Source organism: Erythrolamprus reginae, chromosome 11, assembly GCF_031021105.1.
Source record: "Erythrolamprus reginae isolate rEryReg1 chromosome 11, rEryReg1.hap1, whole genome shotgun sequence".
In the NCBI taxonomy this organism is placed as follows: Eukaryota; Metazoa; Chordata; class Lepidosauria; order Squamata; family Dipsadidae; genus Erythrolamprus; species Erythrolamprus reginae.
In genome coordinates, this window is record NC_091960.1 from 16,662,568 (window position 1) to 16,690,309 (window position 27,742).

At 42.8% G+C, this 27,742-nt stretch overlaps 1 protein-coding gene across 2 annotated transcripts in view; it reads right to left on the bottom strand.

The window, feature by feature from the left end:
• PTPRU (protein tyrosine phosphatase receptor type U) overlaps nucleotides 1-27,742 on the bottom strand; it is a 558,855-nt gene that overhangs the window by 273,850 nt on the left and 257,263 nt on the right. For both annotated transcript variants that reach the window (XM_070764504.1, XM_070764505.1), the window contains exons 4-7: nucleotides 18,544-18,625; nucleotides 17,801-17,916; nucleotides 15,699-15,873; nucleotides 9,424-9,717 (exon numbers count right to left, since the gene is read on the bottom strand). In XM_070764504.1, the coding sequence (XP_070620605.1) occupies nucleotides 9,424-9,717; nucleotides 15,699-15,873; nucleotides 17,801-17,916; nucleotides 18,544-18,625 (667 nt within the window). The remainder of the gene's footprint in view (nucleotides 1-9,423; nucleotides 9,718-15,698; nucleotides 15,874-17,800; nucleotides 17,917-18,543; nucleotides 18,626-27,742) is intronic.

Here is a 27,742-nt window from a genome sequence, read left to right on the forward strand (position 1 = left end):
GTGGCTTCTTTTGCAGAGGGCATTTTGGTTTAAAAGCAATTGTACCAGGAGCTGGAGCTGCTGAAGATGGGAGAGGAAAAACGTCTATCGTAATTAACTCAAAGAATTCTATTATTAATCACTGAGGCCGCAGTTCAGGACATGGATAGCAGCGAGTCACAGATAGCCTTTTAAGATTCAGGCAGAAAAGCTTGATGGTTTCTTTATTTATTTATTTCCTTCCTTCCTTCTTTTCTTCCTTCTTTCCTTCCTTCCCTCCCTCTTTCTATCTCTTTTTCTTCCTTCCTTCCTTCCTTCCTTCCTCCCTTCCATTCTTTCTTTCTTTCTTTCTTTCTTTTTTAATAGAAGAAATGAGATGCATTTGTCAACATGTGTTTTTTCTTTCCTTCTTTCCTTCCTTCTTTCCTTTCTTCCTTCCCTCCCTCTTTCTATCTCTTTTTCTTCCTTCCTTCCCTCCCTCTTTCTATCTCTTTTTCTTTCTTTCTTCTTTCCTTCCTTCCTTCCTTCCATTCTTTCTTTCTTTCTTTCTTTCTTTTTAATAGAAGAAATGAGATGCACTTGTCAACAACATGTGTTTTTTAGCCAGGAAGGTAAAGGTGGATGGGTTAGCATTTTAAGAGAAAAGGTTGGTTTGGAATGAGCTGGGAGACAGAGATTCAAGACAGAAGAGCAATCAGGATGAGAGGGCGACAATAAAAACAGGAAACCGGACTAAAAAGCAAGACAGAATACAAGATCAGGCGACATAGAAATAACATTCTTCTTTTCGTCTTTCAGTTTTCATAGCAAAGCAAAGGCGGGATTTGTGCAGCGTAGTTACCCATGGCTAATTAATTATCGTGGATTAGGCAATTAACCCATTTTTTCTGGGTTCGCATGACATGAGGACCCAAAGGGCTACACTCCAAAACACAATGGTGAAGCCCAGATAAAATATAAGTTTGAGTTCATCTCATTTGCAATAAATTTAATTTAAATGTATATTTAATATGATAATCCTCCAATTACGTTTCTAATCAAAATCCCATTTCTATCATGTTCCAAATTTCAGTCTGAGAATAATATTTGAAGGTCTCTGTGGGTTGCATCAATCTTTCAATGTCTACATACAGTAATTGGACGTTCAATTCTACAACTCTTGTTTAATGTACAGTAGCACATACAGTATCTTTGAATACAGGTAATCCTCTACTTATGACGACAATTAGGACCAGAATTTCCACTGTTAAACCAAGGGGTTGCTAAGTCAAGTCATGCCTGATTTTTACATCCTTTTTGCCACAGTTACTAAGCAAAAGATTAAAGTCCATTTACACAATACAGGTAGTCCTTGACTTACAACAGTTCACTTAGTGCCCATTTGAACTTACAATGGAACTGGAAAAAAGCAACTTACAACGATTTTTCACACTTAAGGTCATGTGATTTACGTTGAGATGCTTCACAACTGATTCACATTTATGACAGTTGCAATGTCCCTGGGTCATGTGATCCCCTTTGCAACTTTCTGACAAACAAAGCCAATGGGGAAACTAGTTTCACTTAACTATCATGTTACTACCATATTTTTCGGAGTATAAGAAGCACCGGAGTATAAGATGCACCTTAGTTTTTTTGGGAGGAAGCTAGGGGGGGTCGGATCTGCCTACCAAATATTCATCTAGCTAGCATCCTTAGTCTGGTCAGATACAGCACATTATTTTATCCCCTGGTTAGGTCTTAAAAAACAACCTTATTCGGAGAGAGTAACAATGAAACAGCTTGCAAAATGCTAAGAGCTGGGAACATCATTAGCACCTGGTTAGGGCTGGAAAGAAAGATTGTGAGTAAGTAAAGCAATGAAAAAAACCTGCACAGACTTAGGGCTTGGAAAACATTCTTTGCAGAGCGTAACAATGAAAGAGCTTGCAAGCCGCTAAGAGCTGGGAACATTGTTAGTACCCAGTTAGGGCTAAAAAGAAACTTATTCAGAGCAAGTAGAGCAATGAAAAAAAAAACCTGCAAAGACTTAGGGCTTGGAAAATATTCTTCGTTGAAAGAAACAATGAAAGAGCCTGCAAGGTAAGAGCTGGGAAGATCGTTAGCAGCTAGTTAGGGTTGGGGGAAAAAACTGCATTCAGAGTATCAGAAGCACCTGAATGTTCAGCCTCTTTTAGGGAGTAAAAAGATGTGGTAATTTGGCAACTGCAGTGATTCACTTAACCCATGTGACAAGAGAAGTATAAGGCAAAACTCAATTCACCTAAATTTGGGGCTCAGTTGTGGTCATATGTTGAGGACTATAGTATATGATTAGTTCAGCTTCAACCACAACAATACACGTACGCACAATTGATACAAACTTAGTGTAAACCACTGCAAACTCGATGGCAGAAAATATGACTTCAGCAACAGTCAGTGCCTGGAATGCACTACATGACTCTGTGGTTTTTTCCCCCAAAACCCCCAAAACTTTAACCTTAGACTGTCTACATCCTTTAACTTTGAATTTCAAACACGTAAGTTCCTGTACCAAGCTGATGGAAGGAATGCTCCAATAATGGAAACATAGAAGATTGATGGCCGAAAAAGACCCCATGGTCCATCTAGTCCGCCCTTATACTATTTCTTGTATTTTATCTTAGGATGGATATATATTTATCCCAGGCATGTTTAAATTCAGTTACTGTGTCTGCTGGGAGTTTGTCACAAGCATCTACTACTATATTTTCTCACATTGCTTCTGATCTTCCCCCCAATTAACCTCAGATTGTGTCCCTTTATTCTTGTGTTCACTTTCCTATTAAAAATACTTCCCTCCTGAACCTTATTTAGCCCTTTAACATATTTAAATGTTTCGATCATGTTCACCCTTTCCTTTCTGTCCTCCAGACTAAACAGATTGAGTTCATGAAGTCTTTCCTGATGAGTTTTATGCTTAAGACCTTCCACCATTTTTGTAGCCTGTCTTTGGACCTGTTCAATTTTATCACTATATTTTGATAGTGCCCTATTGTCCTCAATTCTCTGTACTTATTTTGATTATGTTTATAACTATACCTGCTACCTTGTACATATTTGAACAACAAATAAATAAATAATGTTAAAATAAATAAATAAACATCCTTTAACTTTGAATTCCAAACACGTACGTTCCTGTACCAACCTTACGGAAGGAATGCTCAGTGTTTTTTCTAAAAGCTCCCCTCTCTTTTGCCCTCTCAACTGGAGGCAGCGCCAACAACCTGAAGCATCTCCCACTTTTAAAGATGACTACTCACTCCCAGGCATGAATTACAGACCATGGACAGCTAAGCCACATTGTCCCTGGCCTTTATCAATCCACCTGCTGCCAACAACTCTGACTGTCCTTTTGCTCAGCTGCCGATGCAAGGATCATTCGTCATCCAAACACAATTGCTGTGGGTGAGAGAAACCGTAAATCTGGATCACCAGAGCTGGCTATTGTCAGAAAGAGGCATTTCATCAGAGAGCATTTGCACTCTCAAGTTGGCCGTTAGTACTCATCTAATTGCAAGCACAATAAACACCTCCACCTGGAAGACAGCCAAGTACTTAAGGAACTTGTCATAACATCCTAACTAGGCAGACTAACAGGTACTGGTAGTCTTCAATTTATAGCCATTCATTTACTAACTGAAGCACAACAGCATTGGAAAAAAAAGTGGCATCTCCAATAAGGCTGGCAGCAATATGCTGGAAATGTAAAAAGACTTTTAGGACATATGATCATATGTGGTGGGAATGCCACAAAGCAAGTGATTGCTGGGCGGAAATAAGACAATGGTTGGAAGAAATTTTAGAGATGAAATTTAATTTGAAACCTGAGCTATTCCTGCTAGGAATAACCATTGACACATACAGAAAAAAAATAAGCTTTATTTAATGGTGCCTATCTTAATTGCAGCAAGAATAACATAGGGTCAAAAATAAGTAACGATGTCCCCACAGAAGAAGAAATGTTATTCAAAATTCTTTTGGTGGGGAGGGGATGAGTTTTTTTTTTCTCTCAACATGCATTCAAACAATATAGTATACAATCTATTTTCCATAAAATAAAATGCAATATTCTATTAGTAATTCATGTCAATCATCAAAAAATTTCCATTTTTTTCTAATTTTGTCAGTTACATCCGTTATCTTTTAATTAAATTGTCTCCTTAATTCTCCTTCAAAAATATAACACCAACAATATTTCTAACTCCCTTTCTTTATTCATTTTTCTATAAGCTAAGAAAACCCTATTTAACCAATAAAATATTAACAAATTAAAAACACATAAACCAAAAAAAATACGACTGTGCAGAAATGGACAGATTAACCCAAAAACTTAAAAATAAAGAAGAATCAAAATATTATGAAATTTGGAAAAAAATGTATGACTGGGTCGAGACAAGAAAAAAAAATGGTAGTAAATAAACTGGATGTTCTTAAAATCAATCCGAGACACAAAATTAAGATCAAATCAATCTGACTTTAGATTAATTGTATGATAGAACAAATGTTTGACAACCGCTGATGCCATAAGCCAGGGGTCCCCAACCACCGGGCCGCGGACCAGTACCGGGCCGCGGGGCATGTTGCACCGGTCCGTGGAGTCAGCAGCTGCCGGCCCTCATGCCGCCATCCCCTCCCTCCAGCGCTTCGCCTCCCGCCGGGCAAGAGGCCTCGGGAGGCAGGTTCTGCTGGCCACAGGACGATGGACGGGACAGAGGGGCGGGAAGGACCGAGAGGCTCAAGCCTCTTTTGGCTTCTGCCGCGGGGCGCTTTTGCGTTTTTGGTTGGGGGGAGGCAGGAAGGCCAGCCTGACCCCCTGTCTCCAGCGCTTAGCCCCCGCTGGGCAAGAGGGCTTGGGAGGCAGGTTCTGCCGGCCACAGGGCGATGGCGGGAAAGAGGGGCGGGGAGGACCAGCACCCCCATGCTTAATCCCGCCCCCAACCACACCCCTTTCCGCCCCCACCGGGCCATAGAAAAATTGTCTTGCTGAAACTGGTCCCTGGTGGAAAAAACGTTGGGGACCACTGCCATAAGCTGTATATTGATATCAAAATAAAAAAAGAACTGTGAGGCTAACAGTTCAACGGGGAGGGAGGGGGAATTAGGGGCAGCTCTGTATAAGGTATTTTAAAATTTAAGTACAACTACACAAATAATAATTATACTGTGAAATGATACAATATGTACAACACTATATGCCTGCTCTTTTTAATCCTTGTAAATAAAAAAATATTTTAAAAAAATAAAAATAAAAACAAATAAACAAAAACAAATTTCAGACTTTCCCCCCTCTCCCTCTAAATAGTACATTTTTACTAATCCCAAATTTTAAAGTTATTTCCAACCCGTATAATATTTAGCCAATTAATACTTATCAATTCTTAATAATCCACCTTTGTTACATGCATGTTAATACTTCTAAATATTCTATGATTTCAATCAATTAAAAAATACTTCTAAATATTCTATATTTTCAATCAATTAAAAATCATGGACAATTTTAAATTTTACTCTAAAACCATACAGTATTTATCGAATTTAATACCTCTTACTACATATTACTACATATTATACAATTGAATGGGAAAAAGGAGAACCAAGATTAGATGTTAGTGAGCATGATGATAGATATTGAGAAAATTAATAGAAAAAAAAGGAATGATTAATGTACATAGGCAAACTGAAAGTCCGTCGATACTTTTTTCCTTTTCTTATATTTTTCATATGTTTGTATTATGTTGTATTGTTGTATGTATGTCTTGTTTTTAACTGTATTATAAATAAAAAACTTTTTAAAAGAAAAAAAGAAAAAAGTGACATGATCGTTTTTCACATTCACAACCTCTCAGCCTCTGTTTTTCTTCTTCACCTGCTTGCTTTAGCTGTCATAGCAAAGGAGGGAGGGGGAGGTCAGTTAATGGGGGGGGTTGTGTACTGGTGAGTGCCCTGTTTGAAGTTGCAAATATTGTTAGGGAGGAATTTTCTCATCATTGTCTGCCTGGTACAGCTAGGCATCATGGACTTGTTTCCAGATTGTTCAAGGTCAACAGCTTCGGTGGCACAGATGTGGAAGACCAAACAGCCAGCGCACCTACTTGACATCTTGGGACATCAGGATTGGATGGATGGTCCAGAGGGAAGGTCACTTGGGAGGGTTTGGGATTCCTTTGTATATGCAGCTTGGGCGCCTTTTGCTTCAGAACTCGCTTTCCTTTTGTTGCCACCCCTTCTTGTCTAGTAAAAGTATTCATCATCTCTATCAAATGGAGTTGGGCTTTTTCTTCCCTGGACTTTGAATGGACGCATACCTGACACAACCATTCATCATCATTCTCTTTTAATGACCCCATAATCCCTTGCAGGGTGGGGTCTGGGCAACTGAATGGAGGTGAGTATTTGCTGACCAGCTGCCCTTCCTGTCACCAATGCGGAGTTTCATTCAGCAATATAATCCCGTTGTGCCCAGAGAGAGAAAGACTTGCTTCTACCTATCGTAGGGTCAAACTCACAGCCTCCTGACTGAGAGGCGAGAGCTCCACATCTAGGCCCCCGCACCACTCTACGCTTACAACCACTCCAGTGATCAACATCTGGATGCTCGGTGACTGTATATATTTATGAAACTTGCTGTTTCCAGGGTCATGTGATCCTCTTTCGCAACCTTTTGACAAGTCAAGTCAAGGGGGAAGCAGACTCACTTAACAGCCCTGTTACTAACTTAACAATTGCAACGATTCATTTTTGACTGTGCTACCAATATTCATTCATTCATTCATTCAATTCAACTCCTATGCCGCCCAATCCCGAAGGACTCATGGCAGCTTACAATAACAATACATATACAAAAATAATAAAAAGAAGTCGCATATACAACCTAAAACTATAAAACCCTGATTAAAAACCCATAATTAAACAGTCAAAACAACATGCATGCATACCATTCATACGATTATTAATATTGATTGTTTCTTCATTGCTTATTTGACCCCTATGACAATCATTAAGTGTTGGACCACATGATTCTTGACAAATGTATCTTTTTCTTTTATGTACACTGAGAGCATATGCACGAAGACAAATTCCTTGTGTGTCTAATCAAACTTGGCCAATAAAGAATTCTATTCTATTCTATTCCATTCCATTCCATTCCATTCCTTTCCATTCCATTCCATTCCATTCTATGCATGGTCTGTGTCCAGAATATTTTTGCAAAGACAAATCCCATTGTTGGGCTGTCTGTTTGTTTAGAGAGGGGGTGCCTTTGATTGAGTCCATACTGGTAGAGCGCTTGTTTAATTTTGTCAACACTTTTGGGGTATTGCTTTTTTTAAAGTTCCATTAAAAACCTATTCACAATTTTTCCCTTACTATTTAGAGATTTTCCCCTGCTTCTTTTAACATGTGTAATTGTTAATTTATTAACTGAACAAACCACATTTTGTTATACAAATGTTTCTAATTATTGTTAAGTTTCCCCAACATGCAGTTCATTTATAAATATTTTTCCTGGATGAAAAAACACCTTTTAGGTACTGTTGGTTTATATGCAGAACATCTAGAAATATGCACTCTTTTTTTCCCCACAGGCATCTTTTACCTTTAAAAAATGCAGATTATTGTCCAGTAAAATATGGACATGAACATATTCCACAAAAGTGCCACTATCCATGCTTTAGCAGAGTTTGATTTGGCAGATTTTAAAACCAGTTTCTAGAAATAGCCATGGCAATTTTATTCCTTCTTTAGTTATAATAAACCTGTGATTCCTTGATTTTAGGGTCAAATTAAAAACATAGTAAGCAATATCAGATATACCTCGGCACAAATGAATGAATAAAGCTGGATATTAAATATTATTAATTTTTATGTTTATTTAATTATTTAATATTTGGTGGACAGCTCAATGAAGATGTCAACCCAGTGCGCAGCAGCAGTCAAAAAAGCAAATTCCATGCTTGGCATGATTAGGAAGGGAATCGAAAATAGGTCAGCAACTGTTGTATTGCCTCTATACAAATCAATGGTGAGACCACACTTGGAGTACTGTGTACAGTTCTGGACACCGCACCTCAAGAAGGATATAATGGAACTGGAAAAGGTGCAAAAAAGGGCAACAAGAATGATAAAGGAAATGGAGCACCTCCCTTATGATACCAGGTTGCAACGCCTGGGTCTCTTCAGCCTTGAAAGACGGCGTTTAAGGGGTGACTTGATCAAAGTATATAAAATAATGCATGGGACAGAAAAGATGGATAGAGAAAAAGTCTTTTCTCTATCACACAATCCTAGGACAAGGAGGCACTCCCTAAAGCTCATAGGTAAGAAAGTGAGGACAAATCAAGGAAAATATTTCTTCACCCACAGGGTCGTTGGTTTATGGAATTCACTTCCAGAAGAGGTCGTAACAGCTGTCAGCCTTGATAGCTTCAAGGCAGGATTAGACAGAGTAATGGATGCCAAGCATATAGATGGTTATTGAAATGGATGTCCAAGTGCTGCCTCTATGCTGGTTGAGGCAGGCAGGATTCCCTTGAGTACCACTTGTTGGGGGTCAAGGGAAAAGGAGGGTTTTGCCTTCTCTTTCTGCTCAAGATCCCCATGGACAATTGGTGGGCCACTGTGTGACACAGAATGCTGGACTCGATGGGCTTTGGCCTGATTCAGCATGGCTTTTCTTATGTTGTTATGTTCTTAATATTATTTTAATTATTATTAATGTTAAATTATTATTAATTTTATTTCATTTTATTATTAAAATTAATATTAAATATTTTGTTAAATATTTCTGAAATATTTGACAAGAAGAGTCCTTCATTCTTCTTCCTGCAACAAAATACCTTACTCCACCAGACTTGAAATTATGAAATTAGACAATTTACAACTACATTGTCTCCAAACTGATCTAACCATAGTTCACAAAATCATATACCAAAATGTCCTTCCTGTAAATGACTACTTCACCTTCAACCGCAACAACACATGAGCACGCAATAGATTCAAACTAAATTTAAACCCCTCCAAACTGGACTGCAGAAAATACGACTTCAGCCATAGAGTGATCAACCCCTGGAATTCACTACCTGATGCTATTGTTTCTTCCCCCAGCCCCAAAATCTTCAACCTTAGATTGTCTACAGTTGACCTCTCCTCTTTTCTAAGAGGTCTGTAAGGGGCATGCATAAGCCGCACCATTGTGCCTACCGTCCCTGTCCTATTGTCCTATTGTCTTTTTTATCATTACTTTCTATGTAATGTTTATATACTACTACTAACCTATACTTTATTGACAAATGATAAATAAATAAATAAACAAACAAATAAATAAATAAATAATCTCAGCCTTCAGTAAATACTGCCCTGTGGCCAAAGTATCGTCGCTTTGTTCTCAGTGGTTTCCTTGATACACAAAGTAATGAAAATTCGTACCTGCACACTTTGTCCTACTGATGAGTGGAGGTCCGGGTTTGCCAGTCCCACCATCACCTGGCCGGGTCAGCAAGACGCTGATTTCATACTCTGTGTCAGGGTCGAGATGCCATAACTTATAGGTCTGCATGTTCACAGCGTGTACTTCTGACCAAGGTCCAGACGTCATCCGGTACTCAATCTCTTTTCTTACAATAGGGCCATCTCCAATGATTGAGTTGGTATTGAGCTGGATGATTAAGTACGTTGAACCTGCTCTCAAGAGCTGTGGGGGTGCGATGGGCGTTGGGGGCTCTGTTAAGAGGAAAAAGAAGTAATAAGTTGACCTGTTCTTCTGAACACCTTCAGATAGCTGTCCTGGGGTGGATGGGCTCATTTGCTCTTTCATTCATTCATTCATTCATTCATTCTCCCACAGATTCTTTTCAAGACGCAACATATTGTGAGTGAGCTTAGATCAATTTTGATAATGTCGGATGATGAAGACGAGGAGGAACCAAGGCCATCTGGAGACACTGGCCCCCTGGTCTTGCTAGCGGAGGAAGAAAGTGAAGGGGAGGTAGACAAAGGGGCTACCTTTGAAGAGTGTTCAGAAACTTCAGCTCGTCCAAAATGCAGCTGTGTGAGCAGTTTTGGGCCTTCTGAGACATGCCCATATCTCGTCATCACTCCGTGGACTGCATTGGCTACCGATCTGTTTCCGGACATAATTCAAAGTGTTGGTTATGACCTATAAAGCCATACATGGCATAGGACCAGACTATCTCCAAGACCGCCTTCTGCCGCACGAATCCCAGTGACCGATGAAGTCCCACAGAGTTGGTCTCTTTAGGGTCCTGTCGACCAAACAATGTCGGCTGGCGGGACCTAGGGGAAGAGCCTTCTCTGTGGGGGCCCCGGCCCTCTGGAATCAGCTCCCCACCGAGATTCATACTGTCCCCACCCTCCTTGTCTTCAGAAATAGTTTAAAAAATCATATTTGCCGCCAGGCCTGGGGTTCCTTAGATCTTTCCCCTTGACCAATGAATGCTTTAGATTGACTGCTGAATGAATGATATTAATAGTTTTTTAATTAGAATTTTAAGATTGTTTTTTAATGTATTAATTGGACTGTTATTATAGTTTCTTGTTTTCTATACATGCTGTGAGCTGCCCCAAGTCCTCAGAGAGGGGCGGCATACAAATCCAATTAAATCTAAATCTAACCTCAAAAGTGAAGAGGTGTTAATGCAGACTATTTCTGAGGAGGAGGGAGACCTTATGAAAAATGAACCTCCATTAGATCCGAGATGTAGAAGATTCCATAGCAGGCAGCAGAAAATGTATGCGAAAAGGAAATGATTCTGTACTATGTGTAGTTTAGAGGGCTGTTTCATCGCTAGAGCTACAAAAGAATGGGAGTTTGGGTAAATTCTTTGTGGAGCACAACTATTCTATGTTTCATCCAGAGTGCTCTTATGAAGTCCTTCAGAAAGCATGGCTTCTAGCTATTCAGAACTTTTAACCGAGAAGAAGATGCAAGGTATCTGAATGTTTTGGGGAAGCTGTCAGAGTTCATGATGTATGAGGAATCTTTTCTATCAGGGACAATAATGATTTGGCCTTTGGTGCAGCTCCCAGAGTCATTAAAGTAGAAGTGAGATTGGAATGCAGAGTTGCTCAGAACAAATGGACTTGATGTTTGTTTTATAATTTTGATAAAAAAATGTTATGAATAAAAGTTGTTAAAGAAGATCTTGGTGAGCATTGCAATTTAAGGGACCGAACCACAACTGGACTGATGAGCTGAAGAAGCTTCTTAAATGAAAAGTGAAACATCTTCCAAGAAAATCAAGAAAGACCAGATGCCTCTTGAAAAAGCACCTTTGGGTCAACTGTGACCTGGATGACTGAGAATATCCATAGACATCCATCCATCCATCCATCCATCCATTTTCTATGGCCACCCATCTCAATCAATTATTTTGGGTAGCTTAGAGCTTTTTTAAAAAAAATTACACTGAAACATACTAGAAACATTTTAAAACAATAAAAGCTACAAAATAAAAACATCCCAATTAAATATATATGGGAGCAAGGTACCTGACCAGTTAGCAATACAGGTAATCTTCAACTTACAACAATTCATTTAATAACCATTCAAAGTTACAACATCACTGAAAAACTGAGTTGTGACTGTTTTTCACACTTAAGACTGTTACCGCATCCTCCATGGTCACATGATCAAAATTCAGATGCTTGACGGTTGCAATGACTTGGGGTCATGTGATTCCCTTTTTGTGACCTTCTGACAAGCAATGGGGAGGCCAGATTCACTCAACAACGCTGTTACTAACTTAACAATTGCAGTGATTCACTTAACAAGCCATGGCAAGAAACATTGTAAAATGGAGCAAAACTCATTTACGTTTCACTTAGCAGCATACATTTTGTGGGCCCACCTTCTGCTGTATGAATCTCAGCAACCGGTTAAGTCCCACAGAGTTGGCCTTCTGCAGACAATGTCGTCTGGTGGGGCCTAGGAGAAGAGCCTTCTCTGTGGGGGCCCCGGCCCTCTGGAATCAGCTCCCCCCGGAGGTACGCACTGCCCCCACCCTCCTGGCCTTCTGTAAGAGTCTTAAGACTCATTTATCTTGCCAGGCTTGGGGCAATTAGATCTTAGGCCCCCTGGCTGATGAATGTTACGAGTGGCTGAGGTCTGAGTGTGTGTGATTGATTTTTAAAATATTGGGGATTTTAGGTTAGCTATTTAGCTAATTAATTGGATTTACCATTGTATTTTATTGTTTTTTATTATATGTTGTAAGCCGCCCCAAGTCCTTGGAGAGAAGCAGCATAGAAATCAATCAAATAAACAAACAAACAAATAAATAAATTTTGAGTTCAACTGTGGTCATAAGTCAAGGACTATCTGTATGAGCAGGAAACGAGACCTTTGACACATTCAGTGACCCAGGCTTTGGACCATAGCCAGTTTTTTAAAGTTTATAAGTTTATAGATAGCGGGCAACTATTCATTCAAACCACTTGAAGAATTAAGTTCCTGAATTGATTGATTTTCTAACTTTATCAACCTCTGTGTGCTGCTCAAATGCAGACACTGGAACTTCAGGAGCCTAGTTGAAGTATTTGTGCATACTCATCCTCAGATTTCCTTTACCTCTTTAGTCATTCATCCAATTATTTTAAACTTGTGGAGTTTAACATTACCAGAAGATGATGTTTACTCTCACCGCTTTCATTTCATGATTGCTGTTTTGTACTAAAAGCCACCTTCCACGCACTTAATGTCTAAAGGCAGCTTGCAATTTCTGAAGGACGCAAACACTTAATTGAATCAAGCTGATATCAGCCAATTTGTATATTACAGGTAGATGCTCTGTAGCCCTTGGGCTAATTTTATGTCTCTTTAATTTCAAAACACTTGTGCAAGTTTGGTTTAGTCCTTTTATGAAAGACCGTCTGCCCTTATTGAAGAGTGCTGTTTAGAGAGAGTAAGGAGAATGTCAGGAAGAAAGAAAAGTAAATCATATACCAGAGAGAGGGAGGGAGGGGAGGGAGGGGGAAGAGAGAGGGGGTGGGGGAGGGAGGGGGAGAGAGGATGGAGGGATGGGGAGAGAAGGAGGGAGGGAGAGAGAGGGGGAGGAAGGGAAAGGGGAAGAAGGGAGAGAGAGAATAGAATCCTACATTTTTTCTTTTTTTTAATGTAACATATTTTTCAGAGTGTAAGATGCACCTTTTTCCTCCCTAAAAGAGGCTGAAAATTCATCTGTGTCTGAATGTAGCATTTTTCGAAGCTTTTTTTTTCAGCCCTAACTAGATGCTAATGACCATCTCTGCAAGGTTCTTGCAAATAATGTTTTCTAAGCCCTAAGTCTTTACAGTTTTTTTCATTGCTCTACTTTCTCCTAATGTTTGTTTCCAGTCCTAACCAGGTGCTAACGATGTTCCCAACATCATAACCACTTGCAAGCTCTTTCATTGTTACTCTCTGCAAAGAATGTTTTCCAAGCCCTAAGTCTTTGCAGGTGTTTTTTTTCCATTGCTCTACTTGCTCCAAATGTTTCTTTCCAGCCCTAACCAGGTGCTAATGATGTTCCCAGCTCTTGCCTGCTTGCAAGCTCTTTCATTGTTACTCTCTTTGAATAAGGTTTTTTTTTAAGTCCCAGGGGATAAAATAATGTGCTGAAGCTGACCACATTAAGGACGCTAGCCAGATGAATACCTGGTAAGCAGATTCTTTTCCCTATTTTCTTCCCCCCAAACTAAGGTACGTCTTATACTCCAGTGCGTCTTATACTCTGAAAAATATGGTGGGGTTTTTTTCTTTTTTGATTTAATTTTTTTCTTTCATATGGCTTCCATTTGGTTCGTACCACAAGAACATGGCCTGCAGAACAAATAGGATTCTCCAGCCATGCATACATGACAAGTCTTGGTCCATCACCTCAATGCAGGAAGCGCCGTTCCACGATGAGCATCCTCAAAAGCTGGGCTGCCTTCCCACATTAGCTCCTTCCAAGTCAAACAGATGCAGAGGCGAGGCCTTTTCCCTCTCCCCTCTCCCAGAAGGGCTCACTATCACAGGCAGATGGCAGGCGTTTCTGCGCTGCTAAAGCCTCTTTATAAATAAGTAACATGGAACAACATCCGCCCACAGCGATGAACAAAAGATATGCAAGGAAAGCATTATCCTTGTGGGGTTTTCTTCTCTCTCTCTTTCTCTCTCTTTCTTCCCCAACCTACAAAATGCAGCCTAGTCTAAAATATTATGTGGTACATCAGCTGTGGTGGAATCTGCAGCTACACTGGAGGCTGCCCACTGCCAGTGCTACTGGCAGTGGCCTACTGGCAGTGGGCAAGCGCACGTATCCAGTGTGGGTGTGCCTGGCGTGAGATTCGGCTTCTGTGCATGTGTGCAGAAGTGAAATCTTGCACGAAGACATTTACACATGTGAGATTTTGATGATTTTCACTGATTTCTTTGCTTCCACGGATACGCACACGTGTGAGCATCGTCGTGTGAAATTTTGCTTTCTGTGCATGTGCAGAAGCCAAATCTAATGCAGGGGCACATCATGCCCATGTGGATGTGTGTGCATTGGCATTTCTGCTACTGGAACGGCAATCCCTATCGTTCTGGGAGCGGCCCATTACTGACTGGAGGGAGGTGTGAAGAGAGGCCCAAGTCTGGAGTCTTTGCAGTTCAGGAAGCAGCGCAGGCCTGACCTTCCCTAGAAGCCTGGAGGCCTTCTCCTGCCATTCTCAAGGGGATGCAGTCAGCCTGGTGACTAGGGATTTGAACTGCCAACCTTTCTGATCGACAAGCTCAGGCCTAGACATTTGAAATCCGAATAATGATTTGAATTCTATTTGTCAGCACAAGTAGTCCTCAACCTACAACGTTTGTTTGTTTGTTTGTTTGTTTGTTTGTTTGTTTGTTTGATTGATTTGTTTGTTTGTTTGATTTGTTTGTTTGATTGATTTGTTTTTTGTTTTTTATTTATTTATTTATTTATTTATTTATTTATTTCTCTGCCTTACAAGGCAAAGGCTGCAAGTTCGAGTCCCAGTGAGGGTATGGCTAGTTGATAGGGCCAGAAGAAGGCCGAAATAGATCTATCCTAGTCTCTCTTAATTTTCAAATTCAGCAAAAACATGTGACACATACAGAATATAGTTTGTTGGTTATGAATAAATTAACTGCATTGGAAATTGCCCTGGTTTGGCCCGAGAGGCAGAAAGGAAACTGTGATGCTCCTTCAATATACCAGGGTGATTCGACACAAAAAACATGTAACCCTTCTCTGGTGCAGAGCTGAAGTAATTGGATACTGTAGCCTAGAGGTTAATTCTTTGGTTTACAAGGCTAAAGCTGCAAGTTCAAGTCCCAGTGAGGGCATGACTACCTGTTGAGGCCGAAATAAGGCCGAAATAGATCTATCCTAGTCTCCCTTAATGTTCAATATATGTATAGGCCGCCCTTCTCTTAGTGGACTCGGGGTGGTGTACAACAATAAAATATATACTGTAATGATAAAAAATACAATTTAAAATCCCAATATTGAACCTTCATACATCATTCATTCAAACAACTGGCCGGAGCAGAGTCTACGGAGAGGGGCGGCATACAAATTTAATAAATAACAATAACAATAACAATAATAACAATAATAATAATAATAATGCTCAATGTTTCACCTAATCTGTACATATACTGTTGGTTTTTCCTGCTAGTGACCAGGCAAGCTGATCCCAACACCGTTGATACATACCTTTGACTATCAGCTCAGCAAAGTTACTGACACCAGAGCCCCGGCTGGACTGAGTCACACAGCGGTACAAGTCCTGGTCTCCTTTCAAGACTTGGTCCAGTTGAAATGTAGCCAAGAATCTTCTGTGACTGATGTGCTTCACTGAGATGGTGGGAATGACAGCCCCATTCTGCTTCTGCCATTCAGAAAAACGAGAGTACCATCACTGTCAAGGTTTCACCCTGACTCTTAAAGAAATTGGCGTTTGCAGCCTATGATTCAATAAACATCATGTTTTATAAGAAAGGATTGCAATAGCACTTATATTCTGTTTTACAATGCTTTACAGCCTTCTCTAAGTGGTTTACAATTTGAGTTCTCATTTTACCCATCTTGGAATGATGGAAGGCTGAGTCAACCTTAAACCTAGTGAGATTTTAACTGCCAAATTGCAGGTAGCCAGCAGGTAGCAAAAGTAGCCTGCATTACTGCATTCTAACCACTGCACCACCGTAACTCAATGATGTTGGGATGTGGTCTGCTTTTCTAGAATTTGCTTCCCTTTCTATTTAAAAAGAAAAAAATGGGAACATTTGCTCCTTTGGGCAAATTAAACAAAAACATATTCTCCTGAAAGAAATGTTTCCCTAAGATTATAAAAGAGGTTTATTTATTTATTTATTTTGTGATATTTATATGTCACCCAATTCCAGCAGCATTCTGCGTGGTTCACAATAATCACAACTAAAAACAGAATAAAATATAACAAACAATAACAACCTGCCAGCAACAATCAATTCTGGAAAAGGGGAAGCCCAGATTCTGGTAAGTGGCAGATCAGTTCAATTCAGAAAGGAAAGCTTATTTCAACCTATATCAATTGTATCTTACAAAGATAAAAGTTCCAAGTCGAAAGCCAGCACTATCCCAAGTCGTCTCCATGGTCATACGGCCGGCATGACTAAATGCCGGAGGCACACAAAACACTGTTTTGTTTGCCTTCGGCATTTGTTTGTTTGTTTGTTTCCCACCAAACATGGTCCCTATTTTTCTACTTGCATTTTTACATGCTTTTGAACTGCCAGGTTGGCTGAAGCTGGGACAATTAATGGGATTTCATTCCCTTACGTGCAGTAATTGGATGCACGCGGGATGTGGGGGAACACCACCCCAGGAGCGAAAATGGATCTGTGCGTGCAGTTCCAGCTGACCGGCGGGTGGGTGTACATGCGTTGGCGCGAGATTCAGCTTCTGCGGATGCGCTGGAAGTGAAATCTTGCATAAGGATGGGCAAGAGAGCAAGACTTTGGCAATTTCGCATGCTCAGAAGCAAAAATATCAGCAAAAATTGCCGGAATCTCACTTGTGCACGCATACTCATGCGAGATTTTGCTTCTGGTGCATGCGCAGAAGCTGAATTTTGCACCGATGCATGCACACCTGCCCATTAGATGCATGCATGTCCCCGCCGGTCACTGGGAGCGTTCCGGTAATGCCAGTGGCTGTGATTCCTTGCTTGGTTATGCGATACTAGGGATTTGAACTGCTGAACTTTCCGATCAACAAGCTCAGTGTCTTAGCCACTGAGTCACCACGTCCCCTTGCATCCTATTACAGATAGTGATGGGTGAACCGAACCCGCACAATTCGGGTCCGTACCGAATTTTGCGGTGTTCGGTATGCCAAACACGAATCTGAAATTTTTTCAAACTTCGGGCAAAGTTCAGGGTTGTGTTCGGCATTTGGAGCTTTGATGTCACCGGCAGGTTGCTAAGGACGCCAAGGTGATCACTTCCTGGATTCCATGGAATCCAGGAAGTGATCACCTTGGCGTCCTTAGCAACCTGCCGTAACATCAAAGCTCTGCCCCCAGAATCTCTTCGTGGGAGGGATTCCCCGTTCGGGTTCAAGTTCATCTGAATTTTGTGTAAAGTTCGTCCGAATTTGCCGAACCCGAACACCGTCGGGTTCGCCCATCACTAATTACAGGCGTTATTATTTCAGCCAGTGGAAGAGCACAAAGGATGGGTTGGCTGCACTCCTCATAGAAGGAAACAAGAGCAAAGAGGAACAGATAAGTAGTTCCAAGGAGAGTAAATGGTGGCAAACCTTTCCCTGCTCACCTGCATGAGGAATCTCTCTGTTTCCGAAGCCTTGCCGGCAGCTACACACTGAAAAGTGGCATTCTGTCCCGCATTTACCTCCACATCACCCAGGCGGGAAAAATGAGGTGCTTTGGCTGCCAAAAGAGAGATAAATAGACAAGAAGATCTGTCGTTAATCCCCTCCCACGCAAACTGTAGCTCAAAAGAATGGGTATAAAACAGGTTGAGGGTGGTGAAGATTAATTTAAACATCCTTTAAGTAGAGCGCAATTGCTAGAATATCTTTGGAGCGCCAGCTCACTCGCTTACTCGCTCCTCATCTTTATTACATTCTTTATTTCATAAAGGGGTTTTATTTTATAAGGATGAGAACATAGTGCCTCTCTGCAACCTGTTAAAGAAACGGCATCTTTTCTTGTAATTGAAAACCCCAAATGGGGGGTGGGAGGGAGAGAACGCAATGCTGTAGGGGGAAGCGGCTGTTGTGAGGAATTGCAAGTGGGTGCTACTTTCATGCCCTTGAGCAGACAGAAAACCTTTTTGGAATAAGCCCAAGTAGTAGCAGAGCCCTAGTATTTATTACTCCTAGCATGATTGCAAATTCCACCATGCAATCATCTTCTTCACTGCATTATCTATCATCTTCCCCAGGACCAAGTTTTCATTCTTTTAGAGGTTAAAGCTAACCACAAGGGACCTGGGGCAAGTCTGTGCTACCACAGCGGAATGGAAAAGTTGATCCGAGAAAGTGTGACACTTACAGCAGGGGTAATTCAAGAGCAGGATGTCATCCAATCCCAAGTAGCCATGCCTTTCGTTGGAAACGACGGCTTCAAATAATACCTAAGGATGTTTTAAAAAGAGACATTGTGGTGTTACAACTGGAATATTGAAATAGAACTGAGGACACTTTACTTCAGCTTTGACTCTGAAATTAACTGGGTGACTCGGAGTTGGGCACTACCTTGATCTAACCCATTAACTAACCTATCTAAAGAAAATTGTGTAAAGAAGGTAAAATATAAATACAGATAGTTCTCGACTTACTGTCAGGATTCCGATGGAGGCCATAATTAAACCATGAGCCTCAAGCCAAGTTTCAAAAGAAATCCAGTTGTCTACTAGGAGCAACATGTCGGCATGTACCCAAGTGAAGTCAGCTCTGCCCCACTTTATTTATTTATTTATTTGTTTGTTTGTTTATTTGTTTGTTTGATTGATTGATTGATTGATTGATTGATTGATTGATTGATTGATTGGTTTTTTTATGACCCAATTATGATCTTGTTTTCCCCCCTCCTTCCCAGGGTGTTTCATAAATCACATTCTCCAACAAAGCACTTTCAGGGACTATAGAAAGTTATTTATTTATTGTTTATTTGTTTGTATTTGTCAAGCCACTGAAGAATTTGATGATAAATCAATGGCTTGTCACACTATCTATAGAAGACCTGATGTTTGTGGGAATTTGGGAGGGGTGGTTTCAGGAGGGAACAGATGCAGCCATCAACAAGCATTCTTTCGAGTAGTTCAAGGGCATGTCAACCCACTGGGACCGGAAGCAAAGAAAGGACTGGCCACGCTGGCACAATCTGAAGGGGCAACATGACAGGTTTTTGGGTGGAGGACAAGTGATGTGAACGTTCAACTGGGTGGGAAACTCAGATCCAGGTTTCCCTGTGTGGGTGTCAGGATGGCTCTGGAAATAAATTGGAACTTTGAGGAGTACTTTGACTTGGATTCTGACTTAGTTGACAGTATTTATATGCTGCCCACTCCAACAGAACTCAAGGCAGCTGTGTGGAATGTGCTTCTGGTTGAGGCTGCTATGCTGCCACATCAGTTTTACTTCCTCCTGCCTATGGCAACTCAAGAGCAGGCCAGGGATGCTTGGTGAGTTGACACTTGCAACAGTTCATTTAGTGACCATTCAGTTACATCACTGAAGAAAAAATAAGTGAGGAATGTTTGTCACACTTACAACCGTTACAGCATCCCTCACGATCATGGGATCAAAGTTCAGGTGCTTGTCAACTGACTCATATTTATTATGGTGGCTGTGTCCCAGGGTCATGTGATCTAGACGATTTACGGGACTGTCTTCTGCCACATATCTCCCAGTGACTGACCAGAACCCACAGGGTTGGCCTTCTGCAGGTCCTGTTGGCCAAACGGTGCTGATTGGCAGTACCATGTGGGAGGGCCTTCTCTGTGGTGACTCCGACTCTGTGAAATCAACTGCCTCCTGAGACTCGCAATGCCCCCACCCACCTAGCCTTCTGAAATGCTGTGAAAACATGGCTCTGCCGCCAGGCCTGGAGCTGTTGAGCTGGCCAACTAGCCCGGCCCAAGAAGTATGAATGTTTCTTGAAAAATAGTTGTATTTGGGAGTTTTTTAACTGTTTTATATTGCCATTGTTTTATTGTGTTATTGATTATTGTTTATACTGTTTTTATACACTATTTTTTTTTATTCTATGCTGCCCAGAGTCTGCAAGGAGTTGGGCAGCTTAAAAGTCAATTAAAATAAATTACATTAAATCCCCTTTGGCAACCCTCTAACAAGCAAAGTGTATGGGAAATCCAGAGTCACCTAACAACCATATTACTAATTTAACAAGTGTGGCAATTCCCTTAATAACTGTGGCAAGAAATGGGGCAAAACTCACTTAACCAATGTCTTACTTAGCAACATAAATTTTGGGTCCAATTGCAGTCATAAGTCGAGGACCACCTGTTTTCAACTTGAACTCAGAGGAAAAACAGGGATAGAAATGTGATAGATATTTTCATTAATTATTTTCATCATGTTTTGATTTTGCTTGTGCCTTTGTTATTTTTTCTTTAAAAATGTAAGAAATCTAAGAAAATAAAATAGGGCTCTTGTTTAGACGACTTGATTTACTGCCCCATATAAATGGCTGAAGTTTCGGCATCCCTGAAAATCTACAATATTTTGGGCAACTTGGAGTGCAAAGGACCTGTCAAGGCAGTTGATATTCAGTTGCTGCCCAAGGCTAATTTCCCCCCCCCTCCCCGATAAATTCTCTTTCAATTTGCAGGGTTATTGAAGAACTGCAAAGAATGCCATAAAGGGGATCATGGATTTTCAGATACCTAGACTGAGGGGAAGACTACCTGAAGCCAATGATCTACTTCCTTTGGGGAAAATGTGATAATAAATCTCATCTGATCATAAAGCAGAAATTAGCACAAATCAGTCGGATTATACAGCGGCAAGCATCCATCCCAGGGGGATAAAAAAAAGAATGGGCTGGTGACAATTAATTAATTATTAGACAATTACTATGGACAATCCAGTGAAATCCTCTTGTCTTGCATGTTCATCTTTCTCATAAATAAAGAGCTGCATTTCCATAGAATAGGCGTTGATTGCTTACCTGAACGCCTCTTCTCGTACGGTGAGCGGGTACAGCAGTCACATGGGTTGCTCATGTCCAATCCGGTGGAACTGAGCCTAGTATTAAAAAAGCTTGCCGGATCCGCCCCTTCCCCAGAATTCGCGAATCCATAGACTAGGCTCAGTTGTGAAGCTCTGTAGTGTTCAACTCTCATTGTTAGAGGAAGAAAGAGATAGAAAGGTAAAGAAGACACATACAAGGGCGGGAAGTGACTGCTGTACCCGCTCACCGTACGAGAAGAGGCGTTCAGGTAAGCAATCAACGCCTATTCTCCGTACTGAAGGAGCGGGTCCAGCAGTCACATGGGACATACCCAATAGATGGTCCCTAGGGTGGGATTAGCTTGCTATCGTGTGAGATAACGGATTGGAGTACCCTTCTGCCGAAGGCAGCGTCCGCTGAAGCGTAAGAATCAATTTTGTAGTGCCTGATGAAGGAATTTGGCGAGGCCCAAGTGGCTGCTTTGCAGACCTCCTCCAACGGGGCTTGAGTCGCCCAAGCGGCCGAGGTGGCTGCGCTCCTGGTGGAATGCGCAGTGATGTTCCTTGGAACTGAGAGGGAGGCCGACTCATAGGCCTTAGATATAGTCCCTCTGATCCAACGGCCTATTACTGTTGAAGACACTTTGGCCCCCATGACTCTGGGATGATAGGCTACAAAAAGTGCTTCTGACCTCCGAAAGGGTCCTGTGCGTTGGATATATATTCTCAGCGCTCTGGTGAGATCCAGGGTGTGCCATCTAATTGCCAAGGGATGGTCTCGTTGGAGGCAGAAGGAAGGTAGGACAATATCCTGAGATCTGTGGAACATGGAACTGACCTTGGGTAAGAAGGTGGGGTCCAGTCGCAAGACTACCTTGTCCTGATGGAATTGGCAAAGGTCCTGCCTGATTGAGAGGGCAGCCAGCTCCGAAATGCGTCGGGCAGAGGTAATAGCCACCAGAAAAGCTACCTTAAAGGATAGGTACCTGAGGGACGCCGATTTTAGGGGTTCGTATGGTGCCTGCGTGAGGGAGTGGAGAACCCGTGGCAAATCCCAGGATGGATACCTGTGGACCTTGGAAGGTCTGAGGTTGGCTATGCCCTTGAGGAATTCCTGAACTTCAGGGAAGGATCGGAGAGGCTGTCTGCGGGGGCCCCCTAGGACAGATGAAATGGCTGCCAGATGACGCCGGAGGGTGCTGGTAGAGAGTCCTTTATGGAAACCTTGCATAAGGAAGGAAATAATTCTGTGTATGGGGATGCACAGAGGGGAGAGACCTTCCTGAAGACACCACTGGTGAAACTTGGACCACGTGTGGTCGTAGATTCGGTTGGTCGAGCCCCTTCTGGCCTTTAGAATGACCTCCACTGAATCAGGGTCATGCCCACGCAGCTCTAAATCTCTCCTGATAACAGCCAGGCGGTGAGGTGGAACCACTCCGGGTCTGGATGGAAAGAGGCCCCCTGCCGCAGCATATCCCCCGAAACGGGGAGTCGCCAAGGGTCCTGGACGGACAGCTGTTGGAGATCTGCGAACCAGGGCCGGCGGGGCCAATGAGGGGCGATTAAGATTACTCGGGCCCTCTCGGTGAGGACCTTGTGAATCACGTCCGGGAGGATTGGAATCGGAGGAAATGCATAGAGTAGGCCTGGAGGCCATGGACTCCGGAGGGCATTGATCGCTTCCGCTCCCGGGGATGGAAATCTGGAATAGAAGCGAGGGAGTTGGGCGTTCGCATTGGTCGCGAAGAGATCCAGGACTGGTAGGCCGAATCTGAGGGTGATTTGATGGAACAGGTCTTGATGGAGGTTCCACTCTCCTGGGTCTATCGTTGCTCGGGATAGCCAATCCGCCTGGATGTTGAGACTCCCCGAGATGTGATCGGCTAGGAGCGACTGGAGATGTTTTTCCGCCCAAAGGCCCAGCTTGAGGGCCTCCCTCATGAGAGCCTTGGATCTCGTGCCCCCTTGCCTGCAGATATGGCTTTTTGTGGCAATGTTGTCGGTGAGAATGAGAACGTGCCGGTTGGGGATGCGAGGAGAGAAATGCTTCAGAGCCAGGGAGACGGCTCTTAACTCTAGCCAATTTATTGGCCTGGAAGCTTCCTCCGGGGACCACGTGCCCTGGGCTATCATCCCCTGGGCGTGGGCGCCCCATCCCGATAGACTGGCATCTGTGGTGATGACAAATTGATCCGGGCACCTGAACGGGGATCCTCTGTCCATGGCCGGAGACTTCCACCACTTGAAGGATCTGCGAACACTCAGTGGGATGACAATGCGTCGATTTGAGTTGCTGTGCCCCGATCTCTGAAAAGGCAACAGAAGCCACTGGAGTTCCCTAGCATGAAGGCGAGCCCAGGGAATGATGCCTATGCATGACACCATCTTCCCCAAAAGAGAAGATAGAGTAACTATGGATACTGAAGGATTAGATAAAATGTTAGAAATTAACTCCACTATACTGAGTTTTCTCTCGGGAGAGAGAAAAACCTGGGAAGATTTTGAATCAATAATGGCTCCCAGGTGAGGAATGGAAGTGGAAGGTTGGAGGTGACTTTTTTCAAAGTTGATGGAAAACCCATGGTCCTGAAGGACTGACATGGTGACAGAAAGGTCTGATTTCACTCTCTCTAGGGAGTTCCCATGAATTAAAATATCATCAAGATAACATAAAATGTGGATGGGAGACGCCCGGATATAGGCCGCCAGGGACCCCAAGAGCTTTGTGAAGACCCGAGGGGCCGAGGAAAGGCCAAATGGCATCGCCCTATACTGGAAATGCCTGCCTTGAAAGGAAAAACGTAAAAATTTTCTGTGGCATTTGGCTATAGGAATGTGAAGGTAGGCCTCAGTGAGGTCTAAGGAGACCATGAAATCTCCCGAGTGAATGGCGGCCAAAATAGAAGACAAGGAGTGCATTTTAAACTTCCTATATTTGATGAATAGGTTTAGTTTCTTTAAATCCAAAATGGCTCTCCAACCTTCGGAGGACTTTGGAACCATAAATAGGATGGAGTAAAAACCTAGGCCCTTCTGACCGGAAGGGACCGGCTGAATGGCTCTAATGGACAATAGATGAGAAATGGCCTCCTCCATACGGTTACAATCTGAGGATGACCTGGGCGAAGGGCAGGAAATAAAACGTTTAGGGGGAGGAGAAATAAATTCTAAAAGAAGGCCTGATTGAACAGTGTCAATGACCCAAGGGTCCTTGGAGGTGAGACGCCAATTTGCAGCGAAATGAGCTAGGCGACCCCCTATGGGAATGGAGGAAAGGTTACCATCTAGGTTTTTTTGAAGCCCTGTTAGAGGCAGCTCCCCTTTGGAAGCGAAAACCCCTACCCCTGGAGTTCCTACCTTGGGAACGAAAGCGGGGGGAATACTGACCTGGAGATCTCTGATAGGAAGCCGCTTGATCTTGCTGGCGCCCTGGGCGACGAAAGGACTGCGTTTTAGTAACCTTTTTTGTGGTTGGGCCCAAAACCTTCTTCTTGTCTGTGGTCTCCGTGAGGAGAGGATCCAGAAGATCACCGAAGAGAAGGTCGCGCTTTAAGGGGCCCTGGGATAACTGCCACTTTTGGCGAACTCCCGCTTGCCAAGGGCGAATCCATAGGAGTCTTCTTGCCGTTGTAGAGGCTGCAATAGACTTAGCAGAAAATCTAGTAGATTGTAAGGTGGCATCAGCCACGTACTGGGCAGCTGCAAAGACCTTGTTGAAGTCTTGTTGACCTCTCAAGTCATCTGGAGGAATGTGCTGTTGAAGTTGGCGAAGCCACAGCAGCATGGCTCTGGAGAAGAAGGAGGCTGCTGCAGAACTTTTAATGGCCCAGGAATCAGCGGAGAAACCTCTTTTGAGCATTTGCTCGATGCGCTTGTCCTCTGGACGGAGGACTTCCTCCGCCTCGCCTGGCACAGCCGCTGCCGAGTGAAGAATTTTGACAGGTTCATCTGGTTTGGGAAAGGATAGAAGCTCTTCATAGGAAGAGGAGAGTTTATACAACTTTCTGTCCTTGGTAGAGGGATTAAGGCCAGAGGCTGGAAAATCCCACTGTTTAAGTAAGGCATCTTTAAATAATTTAGGCATAGGGATTACCTCGTTATCCTCCTGTTCCTCTGTGAAGTAAGGTAAATTCTCCTCCGGGGGATCAGTGGAAGTGGAGGCTTGTTTCTCCTGGGCCGCTAATCCCGTAGAAATTCTAGCTTTGAGGAGGAGAGATTTGAATAGTTGAGAAGGGAAAATAGTAATGGGAGGAGGGACCTTTATTTGGGATTCCTCGTCCTCAGATAAGCCCTGGAAAGGGTCTTCATCCTCCTCTACATCCTCATATTCATCTTGGGAGGACTCTGAGTCATCCTGAATAGGAGCTCTGACCGCTGGGGAAGAACCCAAGGGGCGGGAGGAACGAGAAGGAGGAAGAGGTAAAGGAAGCTCATTGATGGAGGAGAGTTTGGCATCAATGGCTTTGGACAACACAGCAAAAATAGATTGGAACTCAGGAGGTAAACTGGAAATATCAGCAGAAATGGCAGAAGAATCCCTAAAGGCCTGGGAGGATCCTGGCTGGGGGGAATCTTCCATAATATCTGGTTCCTCTGGACCTATGCCCCATAGGTTAGGTTGGGGTCTGTCTAGGTTTGGCTCATCCAGAGATAACACAGGGACCCCAGAAGGAGGCAGGCTAGAGGCCTCTGGTGGGTCTTGACTACTGATTACTTGGGCCTGCACTTTCAAACGTTTTGCTGATTTATCATGAATCTTTTGTAGGGCTAGGTCCCTTCTCTTCTCGGCCCTGGTGACCTTGGTCGAGGGGCGGGCCCCTGGAGAAGAGGAGGAAGAGGCCTGGGGGATACTAGTAATCTCATCGCCTGTAGGCCTGGCCTCTCTGGGACCTTTAGTTGTGCCTCTCTTGGGAAAGGTAGCCATAGTCTGACAATTAACAGAAGACAAGGCTGAGCCAATAATTAAATTATAAGGAGAAGATTTCAAGGACTTCCCAAGAGGAATGGATCCTGCTTCGAGGCCTCGAAGCTGCTGAAACGTGAGGACAATCTGGGCAAACCCAGAGTTCGTGCCCCCAAATCCAGCGGGGCCAGCCTCCCTAAACTTTGCAATTAAGTAAAACCAAGGCACTCTGGTTGGAGGCTAGGCCGGTGGAGAATTTAGCCTGGGACCCCCAAGGCCCGCTCCCGGATCCACGCGGTGGACTGAGGCCTACGCGGCTGGCAGAAGGCCAACACGAGAGGCCTAGATATTTTAAGAAAGGGCGCGAAGGCCTTCGCGCCAAAAAATCGCTTCGTAGAATTTCTTAAGGGGAAAAGCGATCGACTAAGTCCAGGAGACTAAAGGCGTCCCACTCCGCAGGAGGTATTTTATAAGCCCTTAAATATAGTTTTATACAATAATTAAGCAATAATCCAATAATAAATACTTGCACCAGAACCTCCAGGCCAAGGGATTAGAAGAATCCACAAGCGGCCGCAGGAATCGTAACCGGCAAAACCGCCGGGGGAAAACGAAACCGCAACTTCTCCCAAGTAAAAAAGCCTAGCCGCTTTTTATTTTTTTTCCTTTTAAAAACGGCTGGCGCAAATAGTGCAAGTAATTGAATAAAGACAATAAATCTTACTACTTTTTTGAAGAAAAGGTCGAAGGGAAGGTGTTAGAATGTTGAACGAGCATTCACAATACAACCGCAGGATATGCGAACTGAGCGAATTCTGGGGAAGGGGCGGATCCGGCAAGCTTTTTTAATACTAGGCTCAGTTCCACCGGATTGGACATGAGCAACCCATGTGACTGCTGGACCCGCTCCTTCAGTACGGAGAATATTAAAATCATGTGTGCTTCCAGTCAAGCTCAACGTCTGTTGACTTTATGCAATGTCCATGCAGCTTTTGAAACAATTGGAAATGGTGTTACCAATACATTATACTTTTCTGGGGCGTTCTTGTGAATTCTCAACTCTAATCTACAATCTGGGGTTTCTTGGCATTCACCCAATCGAAAACTAAAAAAAAAAACTTGCCGAGCTTTTTCAGACCTTTAAAGGAGAGCTAGGTGCTGCCACCTAATTGGGCAGGTTACAAATAGAGTAGAAGACAGGAAAACAGGTAATTATCTCAACCTATAGCCTCAAGGCATAGAATAGTTTATTATTTTGGATTTTGCATGTTCAGTGGACATGGTAAATGGGTTTTGCTAATTCATGGTATGGTTTAGGGTTCTGTATGTAAATTCAGCCATACACTTCCCTTTTCAGGAGATTGTTTTCCTCAAGCATCAGAATTTATCCCAAATCTCCCACAAGGTTTCTCCAGAAAGGCAACTATAATAGTAATAATAATGATAATAACAACAACAAAAACAACAAAGTTGGAAGCAAACTTGGAGGTCTTCTAGTCCAACCCCCTGCTTTGACAGGAAACCTTACTCTACTTCAGACAGATGGTTATCCAACATCTTCTTTAAAACTTCCAGCGTTCGAGCATTCACAACTTCTGGAACCAAGTTGTTCCATTGACCAATTGCTCTCACTGTCAGGAAATTTCTCCCT